The sequence below is a fragment of the Thermobia domestica genome, chromosome 11 (assembly GCF_964235325.1).
Source record: "Thermobia domestica chromosome 11, izTheDome1.hap1.1, whole genome shotgun sequence".
Classification (NCBI taxonomy): domain Eukaryota; kingdom Metazoa; phylum Arthropoda; class Insecta; order Zygentoma; family Lepismatidae; genus Thermobia; species Thermobia domestica.
In genome coordinates this window covers 212560621-212580899 of record NC_137464.1, presented here as the reverse complement: position 1 = coordinate 212580899, position 20279 = coordinate 212560621, and the positions used below count along the sequence as shown (strand labels likewise).

The 20279-nt window shown below is 33.9% G+C and overlaps 1 protein-coding gene across 4 annotated transcripts in view; it reads left to right on the top strand.

Moving 5' to 3' along the window:
• The first annotated feature begins 283 nt into the window (after window positions 1-283).
• Window positions 284-20279, top strand: part of LOC145664711 ((E3-independent) E2 ubiquitin-conjugating enzyme UBE2O) — a 105117-nt gene continuing 85121 nt past the window's right edge. For 2 of the 4 annotated variants that reach the window (XM_081731580.1, XM_081731581.1), the window contains exons 1-3: window positions 288-688; window positions 12956-13129; window positions 17895-18053. In XM_081731580.1, the coding sequence (XP_081587706.1) occupies window positions 479-688; window positions 12956-13129; window positions 17895-18053 (543 nt within the window). In that variant the 5' untranslated portion in view covers window positions 288-478. Of the gene's footprint in view, window positions 689-12955; window positions 13130-17894; window positions 18054-20279 lie in introns of all 4 variants that reach the window. The other 2 variants (XM_081731579.1, XM_081731582.1) reach the window with 2 other exon arrangements.

Below are 20279 nucleotides of genomic sequence, written 5' to 3'. Positions count from 1 at the left end.
ACAAAAATCGCTAGATTTGTAAGTAAGTCGCCAAAGTATCATTCCAAAATCACCAAAAAAGTCGCTAATCGGAAAAATTATTTTTTGTCGCTATCTTGGAAGGCGAATCCCCTAGATTTAGCGACTTTTCCCCCAAATTGGCAACACTGGTATTGAATTCGCAGTTTCGAAATCTTAGTTTAACGCTGTAAAACGACACTCACTTGTCAAGTGTTTCAGCAAAGATTTTTCCACGTACTAAAGTATTAGTCTACAAGATTGAAAGTCTTTGGAATTTCATTATTCATTTGTTTCTTACTACCGTAACCGTTCCTATACTATTTATTATAAATATGTCGTAGATGTAACTAGTTTACTCTGAAATAATTAAAACAATAAACCAGTACCAACTTTCCATTTAACTTTATTTAATTCCGTAATATCGCATTGTTTTTAGTTTTTGATCCGACGTACTTCCTTCTGTTCGGCTGCAATCAACATGGCTGCGGAGTATCAATACTTTTATGAAGATGAAGTATATAGAATTAATAAGAAGGGAAATATTGAGTTTGGAATGGTTTTGGAGAATGCTGAGTTAGTAAGCAGTGATGAAAATTCTGATGTGGAAGAGGGGGGTAGGATGAAGAAGGGTCATATACGAGTAGCGTGGCATCCAAAAGGAGTGGAAGAAGTTATTCCAGAACGAAAGGTTAGTAATAATAATACATTAAGATATTTTATTGACTAATGAAGATGGTAATGACTGTCCAAAATAGGCTAACCTTATAAAACTGCAACCAAACATGGCTATAATGAAATTAGAGGGGGAAATAATGATATTTTCTATTGATTTATTTCGAGGTGGACTGAAATTAGTACGAATATATCTGAACAGTGCGACATAGCTGTAATTAATACTGTAAGTTGTTATAAGTTATATTATGGGTTCTAGTACCTTATTGGTATTCCGTTTCGTTTTTTGGAGCAGCAAGAATTATCAAAACTATGTATAAATATAACAGTTCATAGTTCTGACGCAGGAAATCAATCGTGTACGTGCTGTTGTCAACAACAGTGTTCTAGAGCGTTATAGTAACTGACCCTAACATTTAAGTTTTTAATATTGGTACAATAAACACATTTCAAGCAATAATTGGTAGGTGTTGTGACGTAAAGTTTGGTGGCAAGTAATTCATGCGCAAAAATATTTTACGACGCAAATAGTACACTTGTGTTCTTATAACGCTAGTCTACGTCCACAATAAAGAAAGTAATCAACCGTGCTACTAACCCGCCTTCATTTGCTGTTGCTTGCTCCACAGTGCTATACGAATTGAGTATTGAGGTTTGATAAAGAAAGGAATCAACCTGGCATGAATATTTGCTAGAAGCCAACAGAATAATAATTCAAAATCCGAATTGTGAAATTGGTTAGCTTGCGGCAACAGTGCACTTTGAGCAAAACATTCTTAGGAACCAATACTAAAATGAGCCCTGCGGGGCTTCTAAGAGCCCTGCGGGGCTTCTAACCCCCCTCGCTCGCTGTTGCTCGCTCAGCTATATTTGATAAAGTAAGTAACACTAGAGGTCTTATATTTGCAATATTGAGGGAAAAAACTAAAAGATACCCAAAATCACTCTGCTCAAAGTTCACTCTCACCTAGCTTACTAATAGTAGAATTAAGAGCTATGTATGTTGTGTGTCTCGCCAGCATATGCTTTAGTACTCATTTAGCATTGTGGCTGTTGGTATTATTTCAGCCTCGTTTCACACCTTTACTTCAGAATATTTTGATTTAGACTTCTTCAGTAAACTATTATTACACCCCAACTCAACTGTTCTTCTAATTCTACCTACAAATGTTGACAAGTTGAATGTCTGTTTGCCAAATAAATTTCAATAGAAGGAAATGTGGGCCTTTGGCAGTGCTCTAAACTGAGTCTCCAACTTATTCTTTCTCAGAATAGCCACACATTTTCAGTCTTCAGGACCGGATAATATAGTGGTTAATGCACCACACAATAAGACTGAGATCCTGATTGGATCTTCGACCCAGCTGCACATTTGCAATCTTTGAAATTTAATGTAATTTCATCTATTGTAAATTTTAGGGGAAATCTGTTGTTGTCTGTATTATTCATCATGTACCGTATTAGTTTGAATAAAGAACGTACAAAATTATTTAACCAGAAATTAAAGCAATTCTGTAACATTTGAAACTGCTCCTGAAAAGGAGTGAGGGGGTACCGCTAAATGGAATCTTTTGTGTTAATACTATATTTCATTTTTATAAAAATAACAAAGAAGAACAGTTATATTTGTTTTATAATATTTTCTTAGCATATTTTATAATTTCTATCAATCCTCCCAAAAATTGTATTTATTTACTTGCACTTTCAGTGTGTATTTCTTCTTTTAATGTTGTGAATAAAATAGAGTTCACAGATCCAAATGCGCGATTATCTGTGTTAGGTACTACGTATGTGGTAAGTTACTTCATTTGTTTTGGAGAGACGCTGCTATTATGTTTATGTGCTGTTAAGGGTGAAGAGGTGTATTGGGAACCGAGATATAAGTGGTTTTCTTAGTTGCCAGGATATAAGAACAGTAAAAGTCAAGAGACATAATTTATTTCTCAGTTCTCCTCGTTGGTCTATTGGCAAGCGCGTGTGCCTTTGGTTTAACGTGATTCTGGTTTCGATTTCCATTTTGAAATCACAAATAAATAAATAAATAAATAATTTCACAACAATTTACTTTCATCAATCATCGATCTACTTTTCGCTAAAGGGCATAAACTTACGTTTCATCTAATTTCAATGGTTCATTTGTTGTTTCTTTTTGTTATTGTGAACGATTGTTGAAATGATTATAGTGGTTTCAGACGCCCAGAAAAAGTGCTACACAAGTAATTCGGGCCAGTACGAAAAAAAAAGTGTGTATAAAGTATTGAAATTCTGTAGATAAATAAACCCTACACTGCAAATATGTTAATGGTTTTAAATTTATTTATTAATTTATTGTTCATATAGGATAATTAAATTAACTGCCAGCTATATAGTTTAATGTCCTATTAAAATAATTTTATACATTGAACAGAAAACAACTTATTTTGTATACTTGACTGCTCTCACGCTTAAAAAAAAAATCCACATAAAAGCAGTACTTTTAGTAACTGTCTGCCGTTGTATGACGACACTTGCAAACAACGAAATTAGTATGCAGTCTTGCTGTTTATACAAATGCCATAAGTCAAATCTCATAATAAAAATCCTAAGCTGATTTATATTGTACTGGCAAAAGTATTTCGATGTTTAAGTAACAGCGTTTGTTGTATTCTGTTACAGTTGCTGACAGTTTCGGTTCTGCTACTTTTATAGTGTTACATAGTTTGTGTGTTCATTATAAAAGTGATGAAAAATGACTAGTTGCAATTGAAATGTGTATATGGAGAAGAAAAAAAATAATTATCTGCGTAAGACTGAAAAACTAAAGAGAAATGTTAACAAATAAAACACAGTTCTGACCAGAGCAGAATGAAATATATTAAAAGCTGTAACACATTGTAAGTATAGTTTTTAATATATTTCATTCTGCTCTGGTCAGAACTGTGTTTTATTTGTTACTCTACTTATCCAGAGCCATGGAGGTTGTTCATTAGAAATGTTAAAAAGAACCAAGAGAAAAAAAATGTAATATTAGGGATTATTAAAACGCGAATAAGGAATTGCTTTTGTTTGGGCTCTCATTTGGGATTATGATTCTTATTTGGGGGAAATTGTGTTTGGAAGAAGGTCATAGAAGGTACGCTGGAAGAAATACTGCAGTTGTTGTGCTTTGGAATACCATCCGCACGAAGAAGCATCATAGTCACATGGAAGCTTTCAAATTTGCAACGTGTGAGTAGTGATGGACACTTTTTGATGATGGTTGAAAATTTCTTGTATCAGTGATTTCGGAATAAAGATAAAATACACGGTTTATATTAGCAAAATCGTGATTCAAATATTCCATAATGTAGATGAATACTTTTCAGTCGGAAATTGCACATCTCAGCTAAATAAAACCGGAATATTGAACTAATTTTTCGGGAGCAATAAATTGGCAGTAATTTACGGCCCAACTGAAAGAAACAGTCGAAAAGACATAAAATCTACATTCAGTTTCAAAGTATTCCTCGTCATTTCCTAGGCGCATCTGAAGAAAACTTGTTGCTACATGAAAGACATAATGTATGTAATTCTCGTCTTTTTTGTAGCGCCCTTCGCGCTGGCCTAGTGGTTAATGGACTCGCCTTTGATGCATGAGGTGAATGGTCCGGTTTCTGGTGCGTGCATCTTCAAATTTGTACATACTACAAAGGTTTAGATTGCATCTAGAACTGTAGATCTGTGTCTCAGATAGCCTTCGTCCTTTCATTCAACGAAACAAATTAAAATCTTTTATGAAGCAGGAAGTTTTCTTCAGATACGCCGACGGTAAGGTAAAGAGTTCCTTGCAACTGTACAAAGATTTTCGGTCTTTTGGATGTTTTAAGGGTTTTTTTCTTAATTCTGTAACAACAGAAGAAAGATCCTAATTTACGTTAAGAGCCGTCAATTTCAAGTGTTTATGCATTAGATGCTATATAATTACAATTATTGATCCACCCCCCAAAAAAAAGACATAACTAGTAAAAGGGTGCGTTGTTACTGTTTTATTGTGTGTGTAGAGTGTACGTAAAGTCTATAACTCTGTTTCATGTCAAATGAGCGTGTAGTGAACACAGTAATACCTATAGAGTTCTCTCGATTCCATTTTTCTTTTACCGATTCGTTAATCACCATCTGTCAATCTTTTTTTAAGTAAAGGATGTAACTATGAGATTACTTTTTTTTATATATAATATCAGATTAGAAAAATATGGGAGTATAAAATACGGTACGAAAATAGGCCCACAAAACTCTCTCAACTTCTAAACATTCATTGGTTGAAGTTTTCGTGATGTTTTGATTTTTTTCACGATAGTTTGTTTTTTAAAAAAGGATTACCATAATGATAGCACACTTAGTTATGCTTTCTACAAATTGTTTATAAGTCCCACCTCGCATGATAATAAGTTTTTTCTGTGTAATTAGTTATTATTAACTATTGTGTCTTTTGGCAGGTTGTGGGACTAATGATTTTTAGTAATTAGTTAGGATAAGAGTATCTTGCATAATACATTTAATTGTTTCCAAAATGATTCCCGCGATATTCAAAACTGCAATGTTCAAATATATTTATAGTTGATTTCAGTTGCATTTGTTACTCATAAAAAAATTAGAATAATAAAAGGTTCTAAAAATAAAAGATCAAAATAATTTTTATGAAGTAAATAATAAAGAAAATTCTTTCGAACACGTAAAAGTTTAGAGAAATGTTTCTTCAATGTAAACGAAACATTTCAGTTTTATTTCCAAGATTATTCCTTCTATAGACTAATGGAGAGTGCCGATGGAATTAATTACAATAAAAGGGATTAATGGAATGAGAATGTTGGATATGTAACGTGATTCTTTTCGGTACACTGCCAAGTTCCCAATATATTCTTAGTATTTATTAACTACCAAGATTATGATAAATCACACCACAAATGCAATTTAGGATAGGTATATTTCGTAATATATATCGAATTTGACACTAAAATGATGGACATTCAATTCTTACAAGATGGTTCTTCGTTCTATATATTTCTTAGTTACCATATCAACGAGATAAGCAGGTTGTCATAGCAACCAAAACAAGAAATATATCGATACAATACAAATATTTTAAATTATTTCCTTTTATATTTTCTTCTTCTTCTTAACAGTTTGTTCCTTTTAAATAGCACTTTTATCCCTAAATAGAAATAATATTGTGGAAAACATACAAAATATACATTATCATAGTAGATGAAAGGAGAGAACCCTGAGAAACACACGGACACGATGTTTTTCAGCAAAAAGTGGCGTGACTTGGGATTGAACTAGGGACTCTAACCAGAGACAGGCGCCCTAACCAGTGAGCCACGTGCTCTATTCTTTAATCGCCGTTGTTGTCCTCATATCAGAAGCCATTTCATCTATATATACGTACTGCTTTTATGTGGTTTTGAAAAAGTTGATTAATTCGTAAGTATGTAAATAATAATAATAATAATAATAAAATTGTTAGAATAATACTTTCATTGCTGGACCGCGGTGGCTCAGTGATAGAGCGTTCACGTCTGGTGCATGGGGTCCTTGGTTCGATCTCGCGCCAAGTGAGCTTTTTGGTGGACAAACACCGCGTGCTACGTCTTTTCGGGGTTCTCCCCTTTCCTCCCACTTTCTTCATCATTCTACCGTTTCATTTATTTTTCGTCATCACCGTCTCCTTCAACCTAGCGGGCATAGCCGTTGGACGTAAAACTTACTTTCATTGCTTGAAACCGCGTTATGCAATGTATTCTTGTACTTAGAAAATTGTAATTAGGGGAATAGGTTTTTTTTAAAAAAAAAAAATACTAATGAGTTAAATACTTTTTTAACGAGTTTAGTTTACCATTTAAACTCCTTACGTTGTCTGTCTGTCTGTGTCTATCCGTTCGGAAGACAAAACAATCTTGAGAACTACGTACTTGATGGATCACTGTCAATTTTGATCAGGATATACAAGATGAAAGTTAGGAATCGAGTACGTTAATGGAGAAATCCATCCATTGGAACTGGAGAATTTCTGGTTTTAGCGTTCATCACTATAGAGAGCATAAACAGTAATAATAGCGAGAAGCGGTTTCTTGATATCAATTAAGGGGCCCAGTAATACATTTCAATTCCGTCCTTAACACACTACTAAAACTTAGAAGTGGTAGAAATCCACTACAACTTCCAGTGTCTATAAAAATAATAAGGAATAGCGAGAACAGTTTTTTTTTTAAGTAGATTTCGTGTTCTAAGAATAGTTAACCATTTTCTCTTTTAATCCTCTTACTGAAACCAAAAGTTGTAGAAATTAACCATTTTCTGTTTCACGTTGATCGCTGTAGAGGAAAAACAGTAATAGATTGCGTGAAGCGATTTTCTCCACTAAGTATCCCAAAAGTATATTCTATCCTTACTACTCTGATCTCTCTACTAAAACCGGAAGTGGTAGAAATCTATTGTGCCACCTCCAGGTTTCAGCATTAATTGAGAAAATGCTTGTAAATCAAACTCCTTCATGTGATGTACACGTGACACTGCCGCTTGTTAAAAATAATAATGACTGAGACAGTTTTACTGACAGTACTTCTCCGTTGTCAGAGAAAACGTTTTCAAATCCATTATAACATGTAGGGCTTAGAGGACGGACTGGACGAGAATGAAGACTATTTGAAAAAAAAAAAAATACCTTGGTTAATTTATTGTCTTTTGTAGAGAGTTAAGCAAGTATATTGTAAGTTTATTATTTGATTTCTGCATGGAACTGGGATTTCATTTAACCAGGGTAGTGCATCGTTACACAATTATTTACGTTTGTATGTACAAAAGTTTAACTCCATACACCATCGTACTAATAAGAACGGTTGTCGGATCTGGTACCATGGTCTTGTATTCCAGTTCTTTTGGAGGTGGTGAGAATAGCCTATAAGTGTCCCATGGTGGTCTGCACTGAATTCAAGTCCCTTCTCATTAATAGTAGGCCGTGTTCTTGATAATCACAGTGCTGCATATCTCAGCTTAGAAAGAATAGTGATTGTGATTTGTTTTACGTCTTTACTAGGACATGTTTACACAATATTCTGTAACTCTTTGCTATACTCTTAGATAGTAGTAATAATAGTAACTCATTTGAAAAAATATTTATAAAAAAAGAAACTTAACTTCAAAACACATTAACTATCTCAATCTCACGAATAAAAGTGAGAATAACGGTTACTGAAGACAGCATTATCTTCCAGAACCTGAGTAAGATTATTAAGCAGTCTAAACATTCTCTGGGGGGCAGGTAGCTTACCCCTGGTGCGTGAGGTCTCTGGCTCGATTCCAAGTTAAGTAAGTTTTTGGTGGGCAACATTGTGTCAGTAGGTTTTCTCGGGGTATTCCCGTTTTTTCCCCAAATTCTCATTCCACCAATTCTTCCATCATCATTCACTTGGCTTAATCGAAGTCTCCTTTAGCCTAAAAACCAGAATCGTGTGACGTTAAACTGAAAGCTCTCATTTAAACATTCTCTGGAATTTGAATTTTCAGAACATCGTATAAGAATGAACCAAATACTCAGTGGGACGATACTGTCTTTAGGATACGGACAATCTTTACAATAGTGCCACGCACTAAACAGGAATGTGTGAAATGAGTGTCTGATACAACTGAAAGGCGAACATCAACAGTATGCATTGTAAAGAATCCATTTCACTGTCATGAAATATTATTTTGAACTCTATTATTTAGACTAGTCATAGACAAATGTACAGACGTGTTCAAATTATTACACTCGACATTCAGTTTCTGAATATTTTACTGTTCTTACAATATTATGTGAGAGAATACGTTCGAACTTAGTCCAAATTACTATTTTGTAACTCTGTCCTAATTTCTAGTGGGTGTGGCATATGCTTTTCAGTATCAATAAAACAAATGCGTACGTAACATTCAAATATAATTACTATAAAGTGTGTATATCCGAATTGCAAACAAAAAATGAAGTGAAATACTTACAAGAAAAGTATCTCTCACACAAATTTAATATTTCTTATGAAATCCCTTATTGTCTAAGTCTTTTATCCTTTGTGGCATCCTATGTACGAGTTTAGCACATTTTGCCTTCAATTCAGCATCGTGATACCACAAATTGTTGATCTCCTTGATCAATTGGAGTTTGGTTGTAATGTGCTTCTTCTCTAGCTTTTCTTTCATGAAGCTCCAAAAGTTTTCAATTGGGTTCATATCAGGACTAGTGCCTGACCACGGAAGAACATTAATTTCGTTGTCCTCGAAGAATTTTGTCACAGCTTTGACCCGGTGGCTTGGAGCTCCATCATGCATAAAGATGAATTGTACGTCATCAAACCAGAGTACGGTCTGGGAAAGCAGTTCTTCTTGAAGAACTTGTAGGTATTAGTCGTACTTCATTGTCCTCTCTGCAATATACAGTCTTCCAGGTCCGAAGACAAGAGATCACATCCCAGACCATGACTGAAGTAGGATGCTTCACTGTTTATTGAAGACATTCCAAATTGAATTCCAGGTCAACGTCGCACATATTGTGAACATTCACCAGACACAAAGATACATGATTCATCACTGAAACACACTATTCTCCAATATTCTAGGCCTCGTGCCCATTCGAAGCGCTTCTTTGCCAAGATTGGAGTAGACTCTAATTTTTTTTTTTTTTTTCTTTCTTGACCGTGTGCTTTTATTCCCTCGGCACAAAGAATCCTTCGAACACTTTCGGACCAAATGTCTGCGTCATACTCAGCCATATTTATATTTTAAGTCTATTAGAAGTTGCACTTGTTTCCCAGAGCGATTCTTTTTAGTTTTCTGATACCTCTTAGCGATTTCTTTGGTTTTCGCCCATACTTCCCAACCCTATTTTGGCTCTTGTTCTTTTCAACAGAGATTCTACTCACAGATTTTTGTTCTATCCCAACTCTACTAGCAATGTATTGCTGTGTATATCTTATTTCCACCAAAAGTATTTTGTTAACTTTCATTTTACGCGGGAAAGGTCTTTTGCTTTTCCCATTATGCTGCAATTACAGGACTACACAGAATAAGATTGATACACGAAATACATCACGATCATTTTAAACTGGCCCATTCGAACTGTTGAACGCTTTGAATGTCGTTAACTTCTTACGACAGCAGCCACAACACTTCAGACTGTAACTTGTTGATAGGAACCACAACAGCTATCTACAATTGAAACACCACTTTCAGAATTCCCCCCTCCCCTTCCCCTCACTAATACCGTCTTCTGTTCAACGGTGATATCACCACTTCAACTGTGCAGTAAACAAATGAAGGATCCTATATTGGCGGTTTAACCATTAAATTAAATGTTCTAGAACTCTGAAATTAGGACTCCTACATCAATTTTGCATATTTTCGTGCGTGAGTCTAATAATTTGGAAACATCTGTAAATGGTAGAACGTGACGTCTCTGGTTAGATTCCGGCTCACGCCAAGTGGGTTTTGTAGTGGACAGACACCGTGTGCGTGGGTTTTCTCGGGGCTCTCCCGTTCCCTCCCACTTTATTCATTCCACCATTTCTTATCATCGTCATCTCCTTTATCCTACACGACATATTTCATATCATTGTGTATTCTCAGAAAATTTAACGTATGGATTTTTCAATAGTGACCGATTGTTTCACATGATGATTTGAAAATTTAGATCACCATATTCGGAAATTAAGTAAAGAAAATGGATATGCTACCAAGAGGATAGAAAAACTGCACACTGTGTCGTCTATAAATGCTGAAACAAATAAATTGAAGTCTCGTACAAATCAGAAACGAAGTGCGATCTCACTGTTTTTATAACTTTCATACAGACTAAAGAAAATTGTTGAAAGACATAGGTTCAAACCATGTTCAAAACCTTCCACTATTACAGAGTAAACACTGAATTGTTGGAACAGTATTTTGTTAACAAGAATCCTACTCAGATCTTCTAAAATTAGATTTGAATATAACAGTTCCTTTGTACGTATGTCAAAGCACAACAGTGTAAATGTTAGGATTAAAGACCACATCAAAATATGAAGGAAGGAAATTCAGCGGCATTTGGTTGATGGAAGTATCTATTTTAGCAAGAATACAAAGTAAATGATACACACGTTCTACAGAAATCATCGTTACAGATTGAATAGTTTTTTGTATGCATTAGAATTCTAGGTCTTGATGGAAATAAAAGAAATTTAAACAAAGATCGAAATATTCCCCATTTTAAAAGGCTTTATTAGAATTAACATTTCAAGTTTTTAATTGTATTTGTCAGTAACAGAGTTACATACAGTTTTATAGTCCTTGCCATATTAGCTTTTATGGTTTGACACTACTGAAAACATTGAAGAAATGTAATGGGGACATTCCATGTGAAATCAACCAATGAAATGACAAAATCTGACCTGACGATCCTAGATTTTTGTAAAAATTGGCGCACAGCTTTATTACAGTGGGAGATGAAAAAATACCAAATATTACCTCTCTCCTCCTGAATGTGTCCCCATACAGGGTGTTCAAAAATTTCAAAAAGCATTTTTTCAGTTATAGTGTTTATTAAAAATTGTTATAAAATGGTTAATATGTGCACTAGAGACATGGAACAAACATCATTGGAAAGCTTAAAGATTGCTCTACAAGTTGTGCTATATTAGAAAACCTGTACAATAAAAATAAAACTTCAAAAATTAAAATTTAAATTTAAATTTTGAATTTCGCACAGAAGTGTCCCTGTAAATTTGTTCAAAATTCTCTAGATTGTAGTCTCATATGTGTACTAAAACACCACAAAGTTGCATTTTGGGCACTCAGTGAAATCCAATTTAAAATTCAACATAAACCAAACATTGCAAGATATTGACCATGTGACTATCCGGGTTCAGATCGATAATCATTTGCTTGTAGCTATTTATCTGCAGCATCAAAGGAATTTGTATTCAACTTCATTTGTTTCTTGATGTATTCATTTGAATTTACACAATTATCTACCTTTCGAGTTATTTAGAGAGGTATTATGTTTCCGAACAGTACTCAATACAGGCCATTATTCTTGTTAGTCAGTATGGATGTTTCTAAATTTATATTGGCTATTTGATATATGTTATTTTCATTGTTTAAGGATTGCTGTTACAGAACTTACTATGAAAGAGAGGAATATATTTACCTCTCTTTCACAATATTTGTATAAAATGTGTTATGAAACACAGTGACACTGTTCACAATCACTTCACATACTTTTAGCACAAACAATTAGTCAATAAATTATTTTTCCTGATTCAATTATGCACTTCCACATGTCTGTAACAGCAATCCTGAAACAAAGGAATGAAAATAACTTGTATCAATGTAGCCAACATAAATCTTAAAAAAGTGGAGGAATTTTTCGCATCAGTCTTACCGTTCTCGAGATATTGGCCAAAAAAGTTCAGATTTCGGGAGATTTAAGGAATTACATCTCGGGAACCGTAAGTCATAGAGAGATGATACTTATGTTGATCAGTACCTAAGAGAATGGTGAACACTTTGGTACTAAATAGTAACCGGTGGCCACTGGTTATATCTGCATTTTCAGTATATATACACGGTGGCAGCTCAATATAATTAATTCAACAGATCGATCCCCTAATACGCAGGTTCCAAATATTTAAGTGTATTATCTATTGAATTTAAATAAATTTAATACACAATTTCATATAAATTTCAAAAAAATTAATTCGTTTTAAGTTCGCTCTGGCAGTGCTCTTCGAGCATTCTCAGTTTATTTTATTTTATATTTATTTTTGGAAATCACGCCTTTGTTTATTTTGATGTTGGGAGTTCTTTTATGATCGACGCATGTTGGCGTTTTGTCAACAAATAGCTACTGCCATTCCAATTAAACTCTAAGCAAGCATTTCGGTGCACGCATGTTACAGATTTTAATTCGCAAAGCCATAAGATACGTATTTAATTTTCTTTTGCAGAGACACCATTTCTGTTTAACCAACTAGTGCCACTATTCGCAGAAATCCCAACGAAACTTTGACCTTTTTTGATAGTTATGTCTTCTACAACAAAGAAGAAATACGTAATATAGTTTTCATTATACTGAGAGGGGAAGTTGTGTACATCGTGTATAGACCCCACGATATGTTACACCTAGGTATTACTATTCCATCAACTTCAGTAGCATTTATTAGTATCGAAGTTTACTAAGTGATAACTGAAATTGCGTACTCGACCATATATTGTTCAGTGTAACATCTTAAGTATTATTCTTTCCTCTTTCTTTTTACAGGTTGGATTAGCTGATAGGTCGTTAATGCCTGGAGACGTTGTTCGAAGGATGATTAAAGGCAAGGATACTCAACGTGGCTATTGTCGTAACATCAATGTAAAAGCCAGTGTACAGGTTGTCGGTTCCAAACAAGTGATTCCAACTGTAAATAGTAGTGACCTGGTACCACTAGAGGTAAGTAATGTCTTCCATTTGTTCTTCATGGAGTCTTTTTCAATATATTTTAAGTTAGAATCTCGTTGATTAGGTATTTTGTTAATAATCCATTATATTAAGTAAAAATCCTTTATTGTGACTATATATATATATATATATATATATATATATATATATCGCTTTTTTTAAAAAAAGTAATTTTCCATCTATAGAAACAGATTGCTACGTGTGTTGTGAAAGTGATCTTCAGCATATAGCTACTAACAATGTTGCAGCATTGACTATACTTCATTAGCACGTTGGTAGCCATGCCCCTTTTCTGAGTTTTCCGTAGATAACCACGTATGTAATTTTCCAATTGTCATTTTTTCCTGCTTTTCTGACCAAAGTATATGATTATAAAATATTATACCATGAAACTAGGTGGTTTTTACTGATAGTATCACCGCTGAATTCCATTGTAGTCACCGTGTTGATCTCACGAAAAGTTCGAATATGTAACTTTCCGATAGCTATAAATGAACGTATTCAATTAGTATCTACTTATAGAACAGGGTGTCTATCGGCCACGAATGTCACGAAAAAGTCACGAAATTAGAAAACGGTCATGAAAGTCACGAAATTTAGCTTTTGGGTCACGATTTTTTTTTTTTTTTTTTTTAACTGTGCAAATGTAAGTACAGATTGGAAAATTTGTTCTATAAAACGTCAAAATTCACCACCAAAAAATTCTATGGCCGCTTTAGACGCTACCAAATCGCAAGAAAAGTAGCATGGATGAAAATTCGGCCTAATTCGCACCCAAATTCGCTCTTAAAAATGTTAGGAAATCTTATGATTTGGTAAAGAAAAGGTCACGAAAAAGACACGAAATTTCATTTTGGAATTTTAGTAGACACCCTGTAGAAGCTATAGGGCACATTCATAAGAAAAGTGACTTATCTTGTGCCAGGGTTGGCTGGTTTAAACCATGGTTTAAACGAAAAAACGAAAAATGTTCGTAAAAGGGTAAGTGTTCGTAAAATCTTGATGAACACACATTTGTGGGTTATCACGTTTCACTCCCGTATTTATACGTACTATATTTAGACCTAAATTTGCCATTCATTATTCAAGAGATTATACTACAAAAGCAACTTTTTTTTTTTTAAAAAAAAAAAAAAACAAGTTTATGAATTTCTTTTGTGATTTTGTATAGTTTGTTATTAGTGTTATGCAATTGCAATCGAAGAAAATTCTAAATATTGTTTCGTTTAATAATGTTTACTATTGATAAAATACATCGAAATACCGTACTTTTTGGAGTAGGGTCATACAAACCCCACGAGAGGCATTTATTGAAATCAGAACTATCTTTGGTATCTATTTATGTATAAATGAGTCAGAGCCAAAATGGACTCAAATAATTCGTATTTGTATCTTTATTCACTTTTCTTACTGATATCCTAACTAAGTCGTTATATTTCTTTAACTTGAACTAATAAAAGTCGGAGTGAACTAACTTGGACTAAATTATTTCTTCTGTACCCTGCACTATTTTGAAATTGTCCATATGTAATTCTGTACAATGGTTTCACTTCTGCATCTGTTTATCTTCTTGTCCTTCTATGACTCTTAACAATCATATTAACAAGTATGTAAATATCAGTACACCGTATTTTTATCAGGAGCCCTTCATGAGTGAGTCGACAGGCGTATCGCATTTATGCCCAATTAGTCCCGGTTTCGAGTTCAAATGGAGGACAATTTCTCTCGGATTTAAGCCGAAAATAAGTTTGGATTCCGCTTTAAGCTTATGTGATCCGCATAACCTGGTTGATGCATAATAACACCAACCGAAACAAACTTATTTCTGTCTATATGTGATGTAAATGCATAGAGAAAATTATTAAAAAAAAAAAAAAAAAAAAAAAAAAAAAAAACGGGTTTAAACAAAAAAAAACTGTTTTTTTGGTTTTTTCAATAAAAACCATGGTTTTTGCCAACCCTGTCTTGTGCCTTTGTATTTATTACTTTAATTAAATATTTCTTTGCTCTCTAGAATGTCGTCAGCATCATTTTTATTACTATATCCGAATCCTTACTTTTATGTCTCCTATTGTAAGTTTTGTTTTCTTTTAAAGAACAGTTAGTGCGGAGTATTCCGTGACTTAATTTCGGATTTTCATTACCTTTAATAATTGTCCCTGTAAGCCACTTTTCTTCTGTTCAATGAAGTTTATTATTATCAAGTAATTAGTTCTCCAAAGAACATGAACTGAAAAATCGTGCATAATGCTTGCAAAAAATTATGTACTTTAGGGACTTTACAAAGAATCTCTATTTTAGTAAAAGTGGCACTGAAATACTAGGACAAAAAAAAAAAACCTTCAAATGATTTTCAACAAATCAAATCTTCATCCAATTTCTCGCAAAATAAAAAATTGATGATATTGTCCTATTGCAAACAGTACTCGAAATGAGGATTTTAAAACAATTATTTTCCTATAACTATATGTGCTCCAGTCTGTAATCTCTTCGTTTAAGCATGATTTCATGTGCAAAAAATGAACTACAGTCAATATTGACGAGTTTTGAGTCCTATATAGATGTCATTTAAAGTTCAAGCTTCCTATAATAACTTCGGACTTACGTATCCTTAAAAGACCAGTTAGCCATCATTTTCAGTGACGATATTACTTGTCGAAAAATATTGGCTACATAATGCTTAACATTCCAACAAGCAGCTAAGATAGCAATGCAAATTAATTCTTGATATGCCTATCTTTCTGACGGCATCAGAAAGCTGGAATAACATATAAGGGTAATAAAGCTTAAGTCTTTAATAAGAACGAGTTGAAGACGTGTATGTAAGGTGCAGACAAGCTTATGGAAACCGCAGGTATTGGCGTCTTTGATAAATTACGTGTAATTATTATTTGAAGAGAGGTCACTATGTTGTGTACTATTTAGAATGGAAAAAGGGGATACAAGCCGTGTTGGTAATACACAGATCACAATAAAACTATTTGCTTAAAGACGAAAATATTCGCTCATGGATATTTATATGATATCTATATGACTATATGATGCATATGACTATATGACTGATGATCATATAACTATATGATGCATATTTAATATTAGAAAAAAATGTATGTTCCATCTTTCCTAGACATGAAAATCACAACAATCGGTTTCAGGGCTTCTTTGGGACCTTCTTCAGTATATCACCTGTTACGCTACCCACTGAAACATGCTTATAAGTTTTGTAAAACTCCATGCATCAAAAGAAAACCTGAGTAAAGAGAAAAATAACCAAGCGCAATCCAGAGTTTCTTAATCCGTTGGTTGAAGATTCTCAAAATCTGCATCACATGGAAAACCGTTATAAATGTTTCACAGTATCGATTTGTATATTTTTTAACAACCACAATCGTATCATTCATCACATGAGTATAAAAACTGTTTCCCTGATTTGGAGCGCTGGTCATAGCTCATTTGTTGTTGTTAAAAATTGTACCTAAAATAAGTAAATAAGTAATTATCAGGGCTAAGTTTTTTTTTTCTTGGAAATTGTAAATCGAACATTGGTTGTGACAGTACGTTGTACTTTTTCGATATTTCAACATTAACATGACTTCAGAAGAAAATAATTCCTTAACTTCAAAGTGTGAAACACTGCCGTATAATCTGTCTCTGCGATGCAGGTTTTGCACCTTTAAAAGTGTGGACTGAACTTATTTTCTTTGCAGAGATTTACTATTGAAGTCCGAATTCGTATGGGTGGACAGAACATAAAATCATGTTTCAGTAGGTAGTATAGTAGAATAAGCTATTTTGAAAAAGGATACACAGAAGCCCCTGACACCGCTCGTTGTTGTCTTTTTTATGTCTAAAGTACAAGGTAAAAACAGTTTTTTTTTCTTTCTTCTAACACGAAAATATTAAAGCAGAATGTTAAAAGTGTGATGAGAAGTTGGATGTAACTGTATTAGCTTACGCTATTGAGAAAAATGCGTAGCTGCCAAAGAGTGAAAATGTACGAGTCGCCAGGAATCAGACTTTCACTTTTTCATTCTTCGAATTTTGAAGTGTTTCTTCCATTATTTTTTTTTTTTTTTAATGTAATATCTAGTGGGGTTAATGTATACTGGAAAACTATTTTATTTTAATGCAGCGTTTTCGAGTAAGGACCATACTTGTTAGTTAGAAGGTTCTGCGGATCACAATACTCCTCTCCCTTCTTTTTTAGTATACATTAATATAGTATACTTACATTTTCAAAATAGTATTAATTACCCCCTCCTCTTAATTTTATGTTGCCATTAATGGAAGAAAGTACATATTACTTTCTTTTAAGAAATGAAGGTTATCAGAAATATTTTATAGAGTAGATACGGTAAAAAATTTCAGTCCTGGGTGAGAAAGCGAAAGACGCCTGCTTATTTACTGTCTCCTTGGGCTAGTGTTCAATCTAAGAGAACCTCGAGGACCGCGGGTCATAGTTTGAGAAACTCTGCTTTAATGGATCCATGTTAGCTGTGATAAATGTTTCAGGTGTCATTTCTTAGCCAAATTGCTAAGTTACGCATTCTCAGGTTCGATTCCCAGTGAGGCCTTGTATACAAATTTTGTGTAGTGTATGTGATGCTAGTTTTGACAAAATAGGGTTTTATTTTAATTTCATTGGTAGCGGTTTCTTTGAATGTTTGCTCGATTGTGAAATATTGAGTCATTTTGAACAGAAACTTTAGTAATTGATTGAGTAACTTTTAATGAACAATGTGTTTCTTCGTTTCAGGAATTTTCGGCTGATATTGCTGTGTGTCTTGACTCCTGGGTTGGTGGTATAAAATCTGTTCATTCGAAAGTTCATTTACAATGCTCAGATGGATCTCGTTGTATTTTAAATGACTTAGATGCCTGCGCTCTGGAAGATGCAGATGACAAAAAGGAAAAGGTAAAAGAAATATTTTGTTAAATATATCAGATCATACGTGAAATATTTATAATTAAAAATAAGTAAAGTTAAAAACGCCATGGCGTAACGTTAAAAAAAAGTAAAGTTAAATTTAGATTCATGTTGCATTATGAATATTCTTTTAAGAAGCCTTTTGATTAGTACCTTCGATGTAGGGAGTCAGAAATGTAATGGTATTTAGAGCTTAATATTGGAGTAGTGTGTTCTTGTGGTTAGTCGTGATAGACGATAAATGATTAAATAGTTGTTACATGCTATAATGAAGAAAAAGAAGTTTCAGATCAAGTAAGATGTTGATGTTAGATGAATGTTTAGTTTGTTGATCTCGTTTCTACTTGAACGGTTTAAAATGCACAGGATTTAGAATATAATTGTAAATGATACAAATCAATTGTCGAGAAGTTTTGTAATAAATTGGAGCAGAATAGATATTTTGAACATAGCTTGAAGTGTGTTTATTTTTGGTTACAAATACCCGACCAATGCTAAACAATAGAGATGGCAATTGCATTGTAGAAAATACCACATAAATTATTAGCGGATAGAACTGTAGGATTTTTACACTGTTTACAAATATAGGTGAGCAGAAATTGAGTTGATAATATGCAGTAGCAGCTTCTATATGTTGTGAGAGGCGTTTGCTTATCTAGTTACGGGGTAATGCGTAATGAGTCAAAACGTGGAGGAGTTAGTGCGAGTGTTAGTGTATACCCTATGTAAGTATTTAGTAAGAGGTGTTTTTCCTTAAGGAAAGAACGGCTAGATTTACATGTAATGAGTGTAAGCATATATTCTTTTTATAATGAAAATATTGTGAGAAGTGTTTTAACACATATTCGTGATGTAATTGTAGAGAGTCTATAGTGACACTATTCCTGCTTGTTAGTCAGAAGTGTAATTCTTTCAAAAATAAATCCCATTTTTTTCTTCTTTTTATGCAAGTAATATTTTAATGGAGTTGACGGTGCATCTTTATTGAAATACTAGAGTTGATCTTAACCCCAGTTGCTAAATGGGTTTTAACTAGTGTTAGGATTTCTAAATGCACCTTGTTTCATTTAGAGCAAAAAATAGCTCTTCGAAAATACCAGACGTGTTAAATGTTTCTTTCAGTTAGGGACACACATAATTTTCCAACACATTTCAGCTCCTCTCTCTTTTTATGCTTTATATTCCCTTAATCTGTCCCCAATTTCCTTTTTTTTTTTTTTTTCTTCCTCTCGTCTTCTTTTACTGCTACTTTTTAAAATTTTATTTCATATTCCATGCTCATGGATTGACTGTGCGAGAATTTTAACAAGACGAAGCAGTGTGTGCTTTCTTTGAATCCAGACGTCTCGGGTGCCATTTTTGGAGCTCACTAGACGTTTTCAGCCAGAGAAGATTCGTGGTTGCAGACAGAACTATTTTGTATCTATAGTTACAAATATGTGACGGCTGCTATTAAAAACTTGGAACAATAACGTTTAGGAAAAGAACTATGTGGTGTCAACTTCCGTGAGGCAACAGTTGAATAGTTTTGTCAAAGAAATGCTTGAGATAATCTTCAGAAGAATCTGCATGTTGTTGAATTGTCGTTCGAGGTGAATTGGAAGGAACAAAAAAAGATTTATCTTTTACGAAGACATTTCATATCCAAATATAAACATTCTTATATTTGATACCTTCAGAGATTCTTACTATGTAAAGAGAAAGAGAGGTAGACCCAGAGAAGGGGGGGGGGGTACATAGTTTATATTAAGTTGTTTTCAATTACAGTTAGGGAAAATCCACCTTTATTATCCTTTTTTCGCCATGTCTAAGCACCGTTTCTTCTATGGAAACGTCCCCTAAAAATCCTAGCGCTGCTATCTTTCTATTGCCAGGAGTATTTATTTATTCGTTTATTTTTAATCTCAGCGCTTCTCAAACTAGACCAAAAGTTAGGACAAAACGATGGGTGTAAGTAGATCCTGCACTATGTAAAAGATTATTTTTTGAGAACTCTTAGCCAGTTGCATTCTCTATACTAAACGCAATGTTAACCCTAGAGCCGAATCACAAGCGCATTAGTACATGTTGGCGCGCGAATCTTTTCGCAGGGAAGCCTTTGTATGTGTGTGTGTGTGTGTTTTGGTTGGGTTCTCATTCGCCAGGGTTTCAACTGGCGCTGCTCTGGGTCTCAGCTGATATGCGCGGAGCGGTGATTTTTCGTTCTTTTCCTGC